Source organism: Electrona antarctica, assembly GCF_951216825.1.
Source record: "Electrona antarctica genome assembly, chromosome: 15".
NCBI lineage: Eukaryota > Metazoa > Chordata > Actinopteri > Myctophiformes > Myctophidae > Electrona > Electrona antarctica.
The window spans coordinates 18,346,441-18,362,679 of NC_136796.1; the positions used below are offsets into that span (position 1 = coordinate 18,346,441).

The 16,239-nt window shown below is 45.7% G+C and overlaps 1 protein-coding gene across 2 annotated transcripts in view; it reads right to left on the reverse strand.

The window, feature by feature from the left end:
• Positions 1–2,850: 2,850 nt before the first annotated feature.
• Positions 2,851–16,239, reverse strand: part of LOC306938455 (receptor-type tyrosine-protein phosphatase U-like) — a 177,354-nt gene continuing 163,965 nt past the window's right edge. For both annotated transcript variants that reach the window (XM_079522643.1, XM_079522642.1), the window contains 6 exons: positions 10,268–10,417; positions 9,223–9,537; positions 8,080–8,205; positions 7,832–7,989; positions 6,859–6,994; positions 2,851–6,095 (listed from right to left, as the gene is read on the reverse strand). In XM_079522643.1, coding sequence (XP_079378769.1) covers positions 6,033–6,095; positions 6,859–6,994; positions 7,832–7,989; positions 8,080–8,205; positions 9,223–9,537; positions 10,268–10,417 — 948 coding nt within the window. In that variant the 3' untranslated portion in view covers positions 2,851–6,032. The remainder of the gene's footprint in view (positions 6,096–6,858; positions 6,995–7,831; positions 7,990–8,079; positions 8,206–9,222; positions 9,538–10,267; positions 10,418–16,239) is intronic.

A 16,239-nucleotide genomic window follows, 5' to 3' on the forward strand; every position in this document is an offset into this window, starting at 1 on the left:
CACGAGACATTAGAGATTATACCCCTTATCTTCCATTCCAGCCTGTATACATGACAAGTGTCCAGTGCACTCTGGTGTTGAAATACTGACATGATGACTACTTAACCAAATATATGCTAATTCATGGCAGGGGACTACTGTGACATTTTTCAGGACCAAGGACTCCTCAGCTGAGCGAGAGATGAAACAGGGACCCTCACTGCATATTGTATAACACTGCTGTCGGGAGGAAACCACCTAACTCCATTATTGAGTTAATATTGACAATATATGAAGTCACACCAACTTTGATGAGGCAGTATAGCTTTGTTTTCAAAATATAAGGTTTTCTTTCCTGAAACATTTATATTTTTCATTTCCTGAAAAATGAACATTTTGGAGTTAGGTGGTTTCTTCCCGGACAGCAGACATACATTTATGTTGCAGATTAAACCTTTTCATAGAGCTCATATAGCTTCGTAGACTTGACAGCACTATCACCTTCACCAGTGCTGCATGTTGTGTGGATTCATTAAAACTGAACAAGTGGAATTGTAATGACACAAAGAAATGAACAGACAGCACTATCACCTTCACCAGTGCTGTATGTTGTGTGGATTCATTAAAACTGAACAAGTGGAATTGTAATGACACAAAGAAATGAACAGACAGCACTATCACCTTCACCAGTGCTGTATGTTGTGTGGATTCATTAAAACTGAACAAGTGGAATTGTAATGACACAAAGAAATGAACAGACAGCACTATCACCTTCACCAGTGCTGTATGTTGTGTGGATTCATTAAAACTGAACAAGTGGAATTGTAATGACACAAAGAAATGAACAGACGAAACTGGAACTGAAACACTTTAAAATGTAAATTGATAAAAGGGTACTCTCTCCTGATTGGCAGAAATGTTGTCACCTACCAAAGAGCTGGGGAGACGGGGAGACTCTTGTTACTGAACAAACACTTATAGCAATGATTACTATCATTACCATCACTCATCAAAGTTGGTGTGACTTTAACAAAAACAAAAAGCTTTTTAGTTTTAACCAAAAAATAAAACGTTCCTATCACGAAAACATTTGGTGCCCCCACCCCCCCCTGATATAGACCCATGTTCTAATTTAAATAGGTGGCCAAAGGTCAAGGGCACTGTGACCTGACCTTTTGTCAGGTCACATGTCAGGTCGATCCATTCCTTCAGTCTTCATTCACTACATAATATACTGTGGTCTTCATAATACTAATACTATTATGATAGAGTCTATGGCAACTGGTTGGCAGAGGTGCATACAAGTGAATATTTCTAGTTTGAAATATAATAAGAGATTCAGTTATTGCCTGCAGTAGCGTAAACTGAGAGACAATAAAGACAGATAATAGAGGGGGTGGATAACTTGCTTCATGCAATAGGCCGATGCTCCCAGTGGTGGTTTATGGATTCTAAATTTAAGACAGTCAAACACTACAAAGTCTTTATGGAAATGCCATAAAATTGATGCACGAACAATGTACAAGTAAACAACAGGTCATTGTTTATGTTAGTCATAATGCACTGCATAAATTAATGGATGTTCCGGAGCACCGGCACAACAGAGCTTCTTTTTTATAGCCGAGGAGAAAAAATAATAACAGTAGCTTGTATAAAATAAAAGTCTGCTAAGTGCAACATCAACATCAATCCCAGTTCCCACTTTTGATTTTAACACACAGTTCAGTTGGCTCTCTGTAACATTTGCACACAAAAAGCATTCCCTTGACAAATATAACTCCAGAGACCATGAAAGGCCAGAGACCATGAAATGAACAACCCTAAGTTACAGAACTAAGTTACAGAGTGACAATTTTAATTTCAATCTGTGTTAATTTCAGCTTCTTTCCACTTAAACTAAGAACAAGAGTGAGAGCAGCAGGCAGGACATGGCTCATTCACCAGCTGCACCAATTCCATTTCTCACCTCTATTTTCTATTCCAAGTGCATTTGTCTAATATGTATTTTCAGCAATGGGATAATATATATATTTTTTGGGGGGTAGATCTGGTTGAGCTGGTCGTTGTGAAAGTAGCTCTGAAGTCTAAAAGGTGTGGGCACCCCTGTAGGTCTTCAACATTAGCTGTGAGTACCTACGACCACTTAAAGATATCACAGATACCACAAACCTTTTTTGTACTACCAGATCATTTACAGTGCAGTTCATCCACTTATCCTCAAGTGAGTGCAGCTCTGTGTCATCCACAAACAAATTACTTTGGGGGCCCCCAGATGATTAGCTTAATGTGCAACATTGTTTTCTCCACAGTAAACAAACCAACATACAGTACAAGTGTATACACAAGGTGTCTGCACATTTCTTAAGTTACAATTTAATGACTTTTAAGACCTTTTTAATACCAAATTTGCCATAAGAAAGAGGCAAACATTGTGAAAATAGCCAATCTACAAGTTCACAATGTCTCACAGTGCGAGCATTGTGAGCTTGCAGTTCGGCTATTTATACAGTATTTATCTGTGGAACCGAGTCAAACGAAATACCTCCAATTCCAATTGCTTGTCAGGGTGGGAGGTCCCCAGTTCAAATAGGATTATTTGGGAGGGCTGTGCGTCATGGCCTGAAAAGTTTGGGAACCCTTGCTCTAGGGCAGCTATTCTATTCCCAACCTATTTACCATTAATGTTGCAGGGATATTGTTACTCTACTACGGATAGGAGCGGCCGGTCAACATACCATAACACCAGCCATTTAAAATGAAAACAAAATGAAGACACTTTGAATAAATAGAACATTTTGCAAACTGCTTTTTGGTGAAAGATAACTCCACACAGCAACACTTCGGTAAAAATATTTATTTTAATGTATTTATTTATGTATTTTTTTACATAGCTCTTTTCACATAGCAAACCCCACTGAAGCAGACTGGCTCACAGACTGTGACGCAACACGTTAAACGACCGGCATGCAGAGCGATGCGTAAAGTGGTCCCCGTTGTTCACACTCACACAGACAGAATGATTTGGCATACTGAAGAACGACGACATCTAGAAACGTATGTACATAAATAATAGATAAAAACATAAATAATGTCCCAAGTAGGGATGCACCAATATGGAAATTCTTGACCGAACAATTATTATTATTATTATTATTATTATTATTATTTTCTGAATAACATTTTCGCAGATACCAATATTAATTTTGTTCGTTGATATTCAGTCCCCGTTTTGTGCCCAGGAAACAAATCTGTTGGAAAGTGTTTCTGAATCTACAGCTTGGACACATCAAGATTGCCAGCGCAAAAGTGGCGCATCACAACAACAGCTATACATCGGCTATTGCCGTCGGTGAATGTGATATACAGCCGATATATTGGTGCATGCCTAGTCCCGAGACAACTCTGCTGTACAGGTACATACAGGATGTGACAAACTAGTCCCGAGACAACTCTGCTGTACAGGTACATACAGGATGTGACACACTAGTCCCGAGACAACTCTGCTGTACAGGTACATACAGGATGTGACACACTAGTCCCGAGACAACTCTGCTGTACAGGTACATACAGGATGTGACACACTAGTCCCGAGACAACTCTGCTGTACAGGTACATACAGGATGTGACACACTAGTCCAGAGACAACTCTGCTGTACAGGTACATACAGGATGTGACACACTAGTCCAGAGACAACTCTGCTGTACAGGTACATACAGGATGTGACACACTAGTCCCGAGACAACTCTGCTGTACAGGTACATACAGGATGTGACACACTAGTCCAGAGACAACTCTGCTGTACAGGTACATACAGGATGTGACACACTAGTCCCGAGACAACTCTGCTGTACAGGTACATACAGGATGTGACACACTTCAAATCAACAGGCTCTATGCAGTATGCACACAGAATACCGGTAACTCCAGAGTAGTATAAAAGAGAGTAATGACACTCCCGTTGACTCTCATTGTAACAATGGAATGCGGAAGTGCTCATTCTATCTCAATGGAATAGTTCCAGCCATAGGAGCAATGTTTGGAACTATCGCCCATAGGCACCCGCTTTGCGGCGAGATCAAAGCGTGTCACCACTCTCTTACTACATTACTCTGGGTAACTCTTCCTACTTCCAGGACCCTTCCCTACTTCCTTCACAGGTGTGACTGATAATAAGGCCATTCCAATTAGTGTACAGTGGTTCTCAAAGTTTTTAATTTCAAGGACCCCCATGACTCTGAAAGTGTACAAATGGACCCGTAAGGATCCATTTGGTTCCATTTGTACACTCTCAGAGTTACACACACCCGTACGGGGCCATTTGGAATCCACTCAAGGACACTTTGAGACCTTGAGTCTTTGGTGACTTCGGTGTAGCAGAGTGTTTCCAGAGAGCCAACGTGCAAAATAGCAGCACCCTGACTATGTTTGACCAAAATGGAACTGAGCCTTCATTAGTATCCTTGGTAACACCTGAAGGAAGGAAGTAGGGAAGGGGCCTGGAAGTAGGAAGAGTTATTCTGTGTGCATAGAGCCTGTTAGCTGCGGACGTCAACCCCAGTCGAGCGGTCGGAAGCCCACTCCCCCAGTCGGTGTCACCGAATATACTGTTCAAGGTTCAGTACGACATGGCGTGTTCACCGACCGTGTTCTCAACCTCGGTCACTTCAAGGACCCCTAGGTTGATATGCATTAGGCCATTGACCATTTGATCTTTTTTTTTTTTAATCTCTGGGACCCCAATTTGCACTGTGAACCACATGTTTGTATTTGTTTTTGTTACTCTGAGAGTGTACAAATATGTACAGACATGACATCTGACCTCTTTCCCTGATCTTTCCCTGTAAAGTCATTTTTTCCTCCCATTGTCATGCCTGATTTGCCTTTGTCTCCACTGAATTGCCACCATTGAATTGCCACCCAGGTGTGAAATTACACCATTTCACACCCAGCATAATGTCCCCCTTTCTCCATGACGAGTCTTGGACTCCCCACTGACTCCCCACTGAAGTGCCAATGGCAGACCCTTAGAAATTCTCAGACGTTGCATCTGTGCAAAACAGAGAACACAAGGTCAACCAGTGGCTGGCGTCGACTGTAGTCGCTTTTCTCTACGTTTGTTCGTAGTAAGGCAGGAACGCAGCGTCGCACGGCAGATTAGTATCCCACACGATCAAACATTTACCACCGTGGCAATGACCAATACAAAAAAAAAAGAAAAAAATAGAAGGTTTCGACTCCATTTCCTGCCAAAGTGTTCCTCTGGTTGTGGCAGGTGTGTAGTGGCACCAAAGCGTACAGGTTGCAGAGAAAAAGAAGGTGTTATCATCAGTAAAGAATAGTATCATCAGTAAAGAATAGTATCATCTAATCAGTAAAGAAGGGTATTTTCAGTAAAGAAAGGTGTCATCAGTAAAGAAGGGTGTCATCAGTTAAGAAGGGTGTCATCAGTAAAGAAGGGTGTCATCGGTAAAGAAAGGTGTCATCAGATCAGTGTAGCGTTTTACAGGGCTGTCCAGTATACATTCTTCTCTGTGTCATTAAAGGAGCACTTCACCCGTTTCCAATGTTCTTCATATGATTGGTCCTCACTTATGCTCATTATAAGACTGGAATGATTTCTGTCTATTCACTGCATTTCATTGGTGGGCTGTGGACAGTTCAGAAACCTGCCTAACAATGGCATCCTCGTTGGAGATTCCAAGCTAAGAGAAAGTACAGTCCTCTTTATGCTAAGTTATCAGTTAGCTGCAAATTATGTCCCAGGTAGGAAGGTTTCGGAACTGTCCACACAGTCCTCCTCTGAGACAACGAGTGAGAAGACAGAAATGAGAATTAGTGAGGATCAATTATATGACGATATGGTTGGAAATCTGTGAAGTGTTCCTTCAAAGAAGAGATCATGTTTGATCCAGGCATTGAAAAGACGACACCCAGAGTTGTGTACAAGGACTGAGGAGCCGAGGGTTCAAGGCCCACCGACCCAAGACACGAGACCAAGAAGCCAGACTGTGTTAGTAGACACTGTAGCAACCTCTAGTGATGTGGATCAATGCTATCTGACCTCCAGACAGTCCAGATACTCCTGGGCCAGTTCATAACAGAACCGATACTGCTCCTGAAACAAACACACAGACACACAACCCAAATGTGACTCAGCGTACAAATGCTACATTCATATTTTACTGCATCTTTTTTTTTTCTTTTTTTTACCAGATTAAAGTCTAATTGAGATTAGCCATCTCTTTTTCAAGAGACACCTGTCCACAAAAGTATACAATAGCAGTAAAACCTACAGCCAGGAAATACAAATGCACAAACAAGCAACAGTGTTGTTTCACGTGTGAAAAAAGAAAAGCGTGCGTGAAGCCAGCCAGTAATATTAATTTGTCTGCTAGACAAGGTATCTGAATAAATTAATACCGTTTCAATAGTTCCTCATAAATAAACATAAACTCAGCCTACAAAGTGCTAAAGAGGACCAGTCAACACAGCACATATTAGTCTCTCTGTTGACTCACACAATTCTTCAAATGCTTCCATCAAACAGTCTTTGCAGTCATGGAAATTTGTCCTAATGTAAATGTAATTAATTGAAACATATACAGTACGTATACTGTATAGTATAACTATGCCGCTTAACAAAAAATTTACTAAATTAACTAAAAAGCAGCCTCTATGTCACGCTCAGAGATTGTGGAATAGTAATCTGGCTACGCAAGACTAGGTTCAGATAGTTTGTGTGTGAAAACAGGATGTGAGTCACGTCCTGTTGACAAGTACAGCAACAACCCAGGAGGACACTGCGCCTGGTGACGTGGACATGACACACATACACCTGGCTGAGGCGACAGCTGAGAAATGCAGGACGTTCAACTCACCAAGGTTTCCACCATGTTTGGCTTTGAGTTGCGCAGCGTTTTGGCAGCGAAGAAAGAGTCGACCACTCTGTGATGGCGGATCATTTCCAGGATCATGGTGCAGGCACAGAAAGTACCACTTCTACCACCTCCGTTCCTGTTCCGCACACGTGCGCGCACGCACGCACGCACACACGCACACGCACACGCACACACACACGCACACACACACACACACACGCACACACACACACACACACACACACACACACACACAGAGAAAGGTCTGGCTGACATGATACACATTCTATCCATGAGTCAGACGGATTTTTCAGCTACAGTGAAATCTCACACATTGACCGAGCTTTCATCAAACATGCTGTTCGACCTCAAACATGAATATGCGAGTAATGTCCTACAATACAGGAGTGGGGACTTGACCTAACCATAACAGCAAGCACTGCACATGTTTGACCGCATGTCCGACCGTTGTTTCCGCATGTCGGACCTTTGGTGTGTGCATCCCCTAATCCATGATGTCCCACAAACAGCCTGACTCCTGGACATTAAAGCCTCTCCGTCTCCAGATGTGGGCCTGCAAACCGGTGGAACATGCATGTCTAGACTAGAGCCTAAGGAAGATACTTATGAAACGATTACAACCACAGCTTTACGCTAACGGCAGGACATCCGAATGTTGATTTAACTTTGATGGTGTAAAAGTCAAGCTACAGCATAAATAGTACCGTGTGTAAAGGTGTAGGCTCTCCAATCGTAGCTTGTTTTATTGTCTAGCAATGAAATGCACTGATAGAAAGCCTTTTTCAAAAGTTATTAATGGATTACAAATATAATATAATATATGGCATGTTAAAACATAGCACATGGCAAGGTAATACAAATGCTAGAGTCTGAAGCCTTAAGTTAGTTAAAGCCAGTGGCTATGGTTGGTGCTGTTATCAGGTGTCTTTCTGGTATCAGCGTATGGACTCACAGGCAGTGGACGATGGTGCGTCCCTCTCCACATTCCTCCTGCCAGTTGTGCACCTGGGCCAGCAGGCTGAGGAAGGCCTTCTTGGAGTCGGGAACGTCACGGTACGGTGACCAGCGCAGGAACTGGAAGTGACGCACCACCAGCTGACCTTCTTGAAGCTGGGGTGGGGGGGGCATATTATTGATTAAACTGTGGACTTACAGCTTCCGTAAAACACATTAAACGCATTTTCCATGCATGCACGTTACCCGTGTTATGTTCTGAATGCGGAACAGACGAATGATGACGTCATCGTCGGCCGTTCTGGACAGAAGCTCCACCGTCATCGGTCCAAACTGTTCAAGTCCTGGTTCAGGCCAGTACTGAATACATGGCTGTGAGAGAGAGAGAGAGAGAGAGAGAGAGAGAGAGAGAGAGAGAGAGAGAGAGATAGAGAGAGAACAGCTCATCAGTGCTGGAGACATGGCAGTGAAGAACAGAACGGAGGCATGAACCAACCAGAGAGAGGACAAGGACAAATCATGTTGTCACAGCTCGCCATGAGGCACAGTAACAAGACACCTGAGCAGTGACAATTCGCCCAGTGATTGACAATGAAGGGAAAATTTACGCCATATGTAGACGAGCAAATAGGCTAACCAATCACATAAATTCAGTTCAACGAAAGGAGAAATTAGGTCATATGTGCCTCAAATATGACGTAAATTTTGTCCACACACGTCTCATATTTGCCATTGATAAAGGAGAAATTAGGTCAAATGTCCGCCAAATATGACGTAAATTTGTGGCAACAAACATTAAATGCCATTGACAATGAAGGGAACATTTACGTCATTGCGAACGCAGTGAGCACTAACTATGAGACCTAGCAGAACATGTCTGTCTGTGTGTGTGTGTGTGTGTGTGTGTGTGTGTGTGTGTGTGTGTCTGTCTGTGTGTCACGCTGTAACACCACCCGCCCGCCACCAGAGGGCGCAGCTGTATCACACACAAAAAAACACACGCACACGCACACGCACACACACACACACACACACACACGAGTTGCGTTCGCTTCCCGCGTTCGCGCGTCTTACTTGTATGTAAACGAGCAAACCGGCTAACCAATCACACAAATTCAGTTGTTCATGAGATGATGTATGATGATGTATAATGATAAGAGCGCCCCTCACTTCACACGGGTGTGTTACTCAACAGCTTAAATCATTAGCATGAGCTCATTATAAATGATGAATGCGGTGGCTTAGCTGTGGCTTTGAGGTGATGATGTTAGTCAGAGGTTGTGCCAGTGGTGGAAAGTAACTAAATACCTTTACTCAAGTACTGTACTTCAGTAAAGTAAAGTACTTGAGTAAAGTCAGCAGTTACGCAGGTGGTGTGTTGTGTCTCACCCAGGCAGAGTTGGACTGGTTGAGTTGGTTCAACATGACCACCGAGGTGCAGCCGTAGTCGAACACCAGCCTCCAGAAGTCCGTGGTGGTCCCTGGCAGGGGGTGGGGCGTCACCACGAAGGCGGCAGCTAGGTGGAAGCTGTCGGCGAGCGCAGCATTGATGTAGTTGTTGCCTTCTCCCTCGGTGGAGATCAGAAAGGCCAGCGAGCGGTCGGGTGGCAGAACGTCCATGCTGCGGTTCTTCTCGCGGTTCCTGGGCATCAGAGAGACGCTGCACTCTTCCATGTCCAGGTGAGGAGTCACCGAGTTCAGTGTCTGACGCACGCAAACAGAGAGACCAAGGTTAGTATGCTGCGTTCACACTCGCACCAACAAAGCTACAGGCTACTATTTATTTTGGGTTTGGGAACCCCTGATTTTAGGTTTCAATGGGCTTTCCCATTTCTTTTGTTTCTTTTCCCTGTTTTGTTTTTTAAGAGTTTGTTATGTACAAACTTTAAGAATTAGTGTTGTTAAGTCCTTCTGGAAATGTGGTATTAAGTTTTATTATATTATGCATTGTCTTTCGTTAAATCTACGCTCTCCTTCAGTCCATTTAGGGTTGTGTTCTAAACCACAAACCTATAGCACGAATTCCATGTGTCATGAAATGCTGTACGATTAATAATGTTGTTTCTGGCATAGTTTTTGTGAGGTTAAGGTTAGGTTTAGGCATATAACCACGCCAAGCTGGTCGAAACATATAACCACGCCAAGCTGGTCTAAACATATAACCACGCCAAGCTGGTCGAAACATATAACCACGCCAAGCTGGTCGAAACATATAACCACGCCAAGCTGGTCGAAACATATAACCACGCCAAGCTGGTCGAAAGCTCTGCGTAAAAGGCAGTCCCGTCAGCCAGTTCCATGTTTTTAACCCCATATTAGTTTTCAATGATCGACACTTCAACAGCAACTGGCAGCTACAGCTACACAGTGTGTGTGTGTGTGTGTGTGTGTGTGTGTGTGTGTGTGTGTGTGTGTGTGTGTGTGTGTGTGTTACCTGGAACTCTTCTCTGAGCTGTGTGGTGTTGCTCTGTGAATCCACCTTCAGCATGTCTTTATAGGTCAGAGCAAAGTCATTAACAGGGATGGCCGTCTCTCCACACAGACACGCCTCCAGGATGGCATCGTGGATGAACACATACTGCTCCTAAAAGCACACAATCACGAACTTAATACATTCATTTTTGCTATTTGTTTTGCTGTCACAGAGGTCACTATGTTATACTTTAGCTATTGAAAAATAGCAGATCTACAAGCTCGTCCCGGCCCCGGGCCGACTCTGTCCCTGAACAACGGGCCCAGGGCCGGGCCGAGACTCATTATAACATTTGCGCAATGAATTTCACCTGGTCTAAACCGCGTGCGCCTAAATGCTGTCACCTCTCCTTCCTTCCTGCTTTGTAGGTCTGCTATTTTTGAAAAATCTTGAAAATGTGGCCCAAATCTTTGAATATATATTCTTTCAGAGCGAACGTTTTTAACTCAAATCTTTGCTTCTGGGAGGTCCCTGGAACTATATATTTTCAGATGGGGGTCCTATGTATGTATGTATGTATGTATGTATGTATGTATGTATGTATGTATGTATGTATGTATGTATGTATGTGCCCAGATGCGAACCGGTGACCTACTGTTTCCCAGAGAACCTCTCTACCCACTCAGCTATGGCCACCCCTAATAGGTGCGCTCCTCGGAGAGCAAACCTCCACTAGGAGTACTTACGCTATACTGTCTGGCACAGTAATGTCCAACTGTCTCTCCCTCTCCCAATATCAATTGTCTATGTATGGCTATGGCTACTGTCTATATATGGTTATATGTCATCGTATGGTTAGTCCATGTGGCTCCCGACTGGCCTCCAAGTACTCTTGCTGGAAAGATCAGGCTCCATAGCCCAGTGGGAGTACTCTTGTCGGAAAGATAAAACTCCATAGCCCAGTGGAAGGGGTGGTGCATCCATTTCAATCTATTCACATTTGAATATGTGACCTTTGCCATGTCCTCTCTCTTCTCCCCTTTCCGGAAAACTACAGATGAATTCCATCCACTTCTATACACCTGTAAACAAACCTGCACCAGCTCTTTAAAAATGTTGGTTGAACATGAATTCACAAAAAAAAAGAACAACAAAAATGTGGGTGGCCAAATATGTGGGTGTGACGTCTAACGTCACTGGTAGGAACAAAGGAGAGGGCTTTTTCTAATGCAGCAGTGGCACAGTGTTACAGGAGTCGTACATGGCAATCACCCTCCTTGGAACATTGCATGATGGCCTGGGGGAGGCGGAGCCATGGGTCGTACAGATCAGCCTGTGCGACCACAGCACTGAGTTTATAAAGGATATGGGAGCTGATGTATATGAATCGTGACCGTGAATCCAGAAGGCCTGTACCAAGACCTGCATACGTCTGATTATCTCTTCTGACGCAGATCCTCGACTTGGAAATCACTAAGTGCATTACCAGGTAAATGAGGCTATGGTCCTTTTCACACCTGAACCTGGTTCAATGCACGCCACCCCACTGTTCTCCCTGGTCTTTCTCTCACTGTATCTGTCTGAAATAAAGCATAAAAACATTTGTCAAGGACGTGTTTGCAATGCATCCTCCTTGACTCAAACTCGACTTGGGACAAAGTGATGGGAGAGTCCTGGAAACAAATTATATTATTGTAGATTTTTCGTTTGCGTAGAAATTTGGCACTTCAAATCCACCTCTTTAACCACTTTTCTCTCTCTTTCTCTAGGTCATCTTCGGGCGAAACCTCCAGTGACATATCCGGTAATCTCGATCCTCCACACATCTGGCCAGCCCGCCAGTACTTTCTGCCCCCCATATCTTCAATATGCCCTCGTAATCAATTCCTGCGTGTTGGCTCCCATGGCACAAGCTTGCTGGACGGGAGCTCCCGTTCTGTGTAGCACCCATCCAGGGCCTTCTGTAGGGAAGGCTTCAGAGTGCATCATTCACAGCCATATCGAACAGATTCTACAGTCGCAGAGAAGCTGAGGTTGATAGGGTGGGGAGGTTGGATTTCCACACACTGGCCACTTTCCTCAATTTCAGGTTTTGCTCTGTCAAGTTGACCCATGAACGCAGGTATTTAAAGTCAAGATTTCTTTCTTCTTTCTTTCTATTGTCATCAGGGGAGAATGGTCTGAGAGATATTATAGGTGATAACCTCAGTTTCTTAGCATGTAGCACAAGACCAACCTTGGCTCATTCTCCATTCTGGTCAAGGGCACTTGTGCCATTTAAACCCTATATACTCGTGTGATTCCTCACAAGACTGCACCAGCTTTAATTCTCTTCACCTTCCCGTACTGGGTCTGCTCCCTTTTCCCCCCAACACAGAACCTATTCACCTGCTATTGCGTTCTATCGTCACCAAATGTTCACCCCAGAATATGGACGCTAAGGTTCAAGTGGTTAAGCTATCTGTTCCCTCTTAGGTTGTTAGTCAGCCAAGCAGCATTGGCTTGGACGCGCAGGGTCATATTTAGCCATAGCTGCAACATTACTAAGAGAAGAACACGTGTCCCCTGGAGATTGTCTTGGGTTAGCAGTGTCTGACCTGCTTTACTTCTTCCTGCGGTTTTTGCGGGACTGCAGCTTCCTCCGGTCACCCTGTGGCCGTGCAGAGAAAGGAGTGGTTGATGATCCAAAGGGGGAAGGTTGACTACCAAAGCCTTGCAAAGAGGTTCCTGGGCTTCCAAAGTTAAAGGGACCTGTGCCAGCACTCTGTCCAAAGGTAAATGTCCCACTAGGAGCAGGTCCAAAGTTGAATCCGCTTGTCACCTGCGGTGGTGGGTTATTAGAAAGTGGCGATTGAAACTGTGTGCCTGGAATGGCACCACTGAAGTTAAATCCAGAGGCTGAGCCAGCAGGATTATGTTGCTCCATTGCAGTAGTAGCAGTAAAGGACAAGGGGCTTGTCTGGGCAGTCTGCGTTTGTGTGGCTAGCCCAAAGATCGGTGTAGTTGAAAGAGTTGAGGTGTTGTCAGATGCAAAGGGCGAAATGGACCTGTATGTGGGTATCTGAGTTTGAGTGGCCAACCCAAAGGCTGAGGTTGTTGTGGGAGGTGTGTTGCTGATGACAAAACCAAAGGGTGAACCAGACCCAGATGCAGGCCTGACCGGAAACCCAAAGGTGGAGGCTGTAGTCGTTGGGGCAGCAGAAAATATAAAGGGAGATGGTGTTGTCGTGGATGCTTCAGAAGATGACTTTCCAAAATGTGAGTTGGGCTGGAGGACGGGAGCAGTGGCTGCGATGGTTATGGGGGTTTGATTGCCATTATCCAACTGGCTGAAGATAAAGGGTTTCTGGGGGGTGGCAGGAGGAGAAGGCTGGAAGGTGCTGCTGGTGTTGGAAGAGGAACCAAATGTAAAGCTGCTACTGGGGGATGTTTGGGCGGCAGGAGCCATAGTGGGAGCTCTAAACTGAAAAGTATCATTGCCAATAGAGGGAGTTGAGGTGCTGCTTGTCATGGAGGGGGAGGCCCAGTTTCCAAACGGAGATCTGACTGTGGGCTGAGGTACAGTGGTGGACGTTCCACTCGTGCTGGTCACTAAACCAGAGAACCCACCATATACAGAGGTTGTGGAGGTGGTTGTCAGGGCTGAGGCCACTGCAGATGGTCCAATGCCACTACTGGCTGGAGCACTGCCAAACAAGTGCTTGAAGGTGGGAACAAAGGGCGGGTTGTTGGTTCCCACAAATGCCGGTGGGGTGGTAGTGGTGGCTCCAAAGTTAGTCTTGTCACCAGAGGCCTGTAGAGGGTTGGTGGTAGTTGTTGCAGAGTCAGTGTTTGTAACTATGGGAGCAGTGGGAGGCTTGGAGTGGCCAGACACTCCAAACAGGCTAGTTGCTGCTATGGTGGCGTTGCTGCTGCTGAGAGTCTTGACGGGCAGGCACAGCACCGGGCTGAACGTGGGGGCCGGCAGGGTGTGCTGAGAGGTTGAGACCGAGCTGGGCTGTGGGACATCCATGGTAGAAGCAGTGATGGTAACTATAGGAGTGGTGGAGGGTGATGATAGGCAGGAGGCTGACGAGGAGGTGGGTGTACTTAGATGGCTGCCCAATCCAAACATGCTAGTTGTTGCTATGGTGGGGTTGCTGCTGCTGGTAATCTTGGTGGTCAGACCCTGCACCTGGCTCAAAGCAGAGTTCAGGCTGCTAGATGGCTGGCTGGGGACAGACAGGGTGGGCTGAGAGGTGGAAGCCAGGCTCGGCTGTGAGGCTTCCATGGGATTAGAGGTAGGCTGTACTATGAAACTACTCAGCTCTGCATGGGTTGGAAATACTGGACCTACGGTGGTGTCGACCACTGCAGTTGAGCTAGTTGGAGTAATGTTTTGCATCTGCAGAGCCTGTTGTCCCTGCAAGAGGGGTGCGGCTGCAGGAGAGTTGGGGGCAGCCATAGTGTGAGCTGCAGCAGGGACAGCTGTGAAGGTTGAGGCCGTGCTCACACTGGTGGCCAGGCTGAGGTCTACGTTGATTACTGGCATGGCTGGGTTGGTGACGGGTATGGGTGCTTCTACGTTGATCAGTATGGAGGCTGTGGCCAGAGGGGTCGCCCGAAAGCTTGACATGGTGGTGCTGGATTCTGTGGATGAGTTAGACTGAGAGTAGGGGACTGTCACAGCCACGGGAGTTTTATGCTTCTTTGGTTCTGGAACGGCTTCTTCCAGGTCTTTCTCAATCTTGCTGAAGGCAGCTCTCTTCTGGTCCCAGTCTTCTTTGGTGATGCTGTATCCCAATTCTGGGGGTGGACGCAGAGGGATCTGCTCCCCACCATGGCTGGACAGCTGGATCTTGCGCTTCCGTTTGCCATCGCAGCTGGTCGGGCTTGACGAGACAGCAGCAAGAACCTGGGTGGCAGTGGGCACTTTGGAAATAGTGGGTTCAGTGTCTGCAGCCATTCTGCCAGACATCTCTAAGGAAGAAGAGGCTCTCTCAGGAGTTTGGGAGCAAATTGACACAGGGCTGGGGAGAGGGGAGGCGTGTGGCTCCTCTCTCTTCCAATGGAAGAAGCCTTTAGTGGAGCTGTAGGAGCTGTGTATCGGGTTGCGGACTGAGCCATGGCCGCCAATCAATGAGCTGACAGAGGAGATGCAAGGTCTCTTCGTGGGTGGTGGCTCCTCCTCCTCTGCTGTGTAGTTCAAGCTTCGCTTAAGGGCTCCTGTCTCGGTTATTGATTGACATTGTACGTTGTTAGACGGAAATGGCTCAAGGGCAGAATACTGTGCTATACCTCCACATTCGTAGCATCTTCTTTTGCTTTCCACTGTTAAGATTTCATCATTGTTGTCGTCAACAGCCTCCCTCTTGCGGCTTTCTTTGAGCCAGGCGTGCTGAACTGAGCCAGATGGACACCTGCTGATGATGGAGGATGTGCGAAGTCTCTTCACGGTGGGCTCCTCCGCCATGTAGTCCAAGCCTCGCTTAAGGGTACTCGACTTTGGGAGGAATTGGGATACTCTGTTGGGCAGTAAGAGCCCAAAGGCAGAATGTGTGATTCCGTCATTGTGTATTATTTTGCTTTTCTTCTCCACTGTAAAGGTTTCGCCATCGCCATCAACAGCCTCCCTCTTGCGACTTTCTTCTTTGAGCACCGTGAGGACTGACTCTTTGGAGCAGGGGTCTAAGGGGGCCATCAAGCCGTGGGAGGTGATGTGGTCTGGCCTACTGATCTTCACCGCAACTGGGCTATTACTGTCATTGCATATTATTTTGCTTTGCTTCTCCACTGTAAAGGTTTTGCCATCGTCATCAACTGCCTTCCTCTTGCAACATTTTTCTTTGAGCACCGTGAGGACTGACTCCTTGGAGCAGGGGTCTAAGGGGGCCATCAAGCCGTGGGAGGTGCTGTGGTCTGGCATACTGATCTTCTCCGCAACTGGGCTATCACTGTCATTCCATATTCTTTTGCTTTTCTGCTCCAACGTAAAGGTTTCGCCATGGTCATCG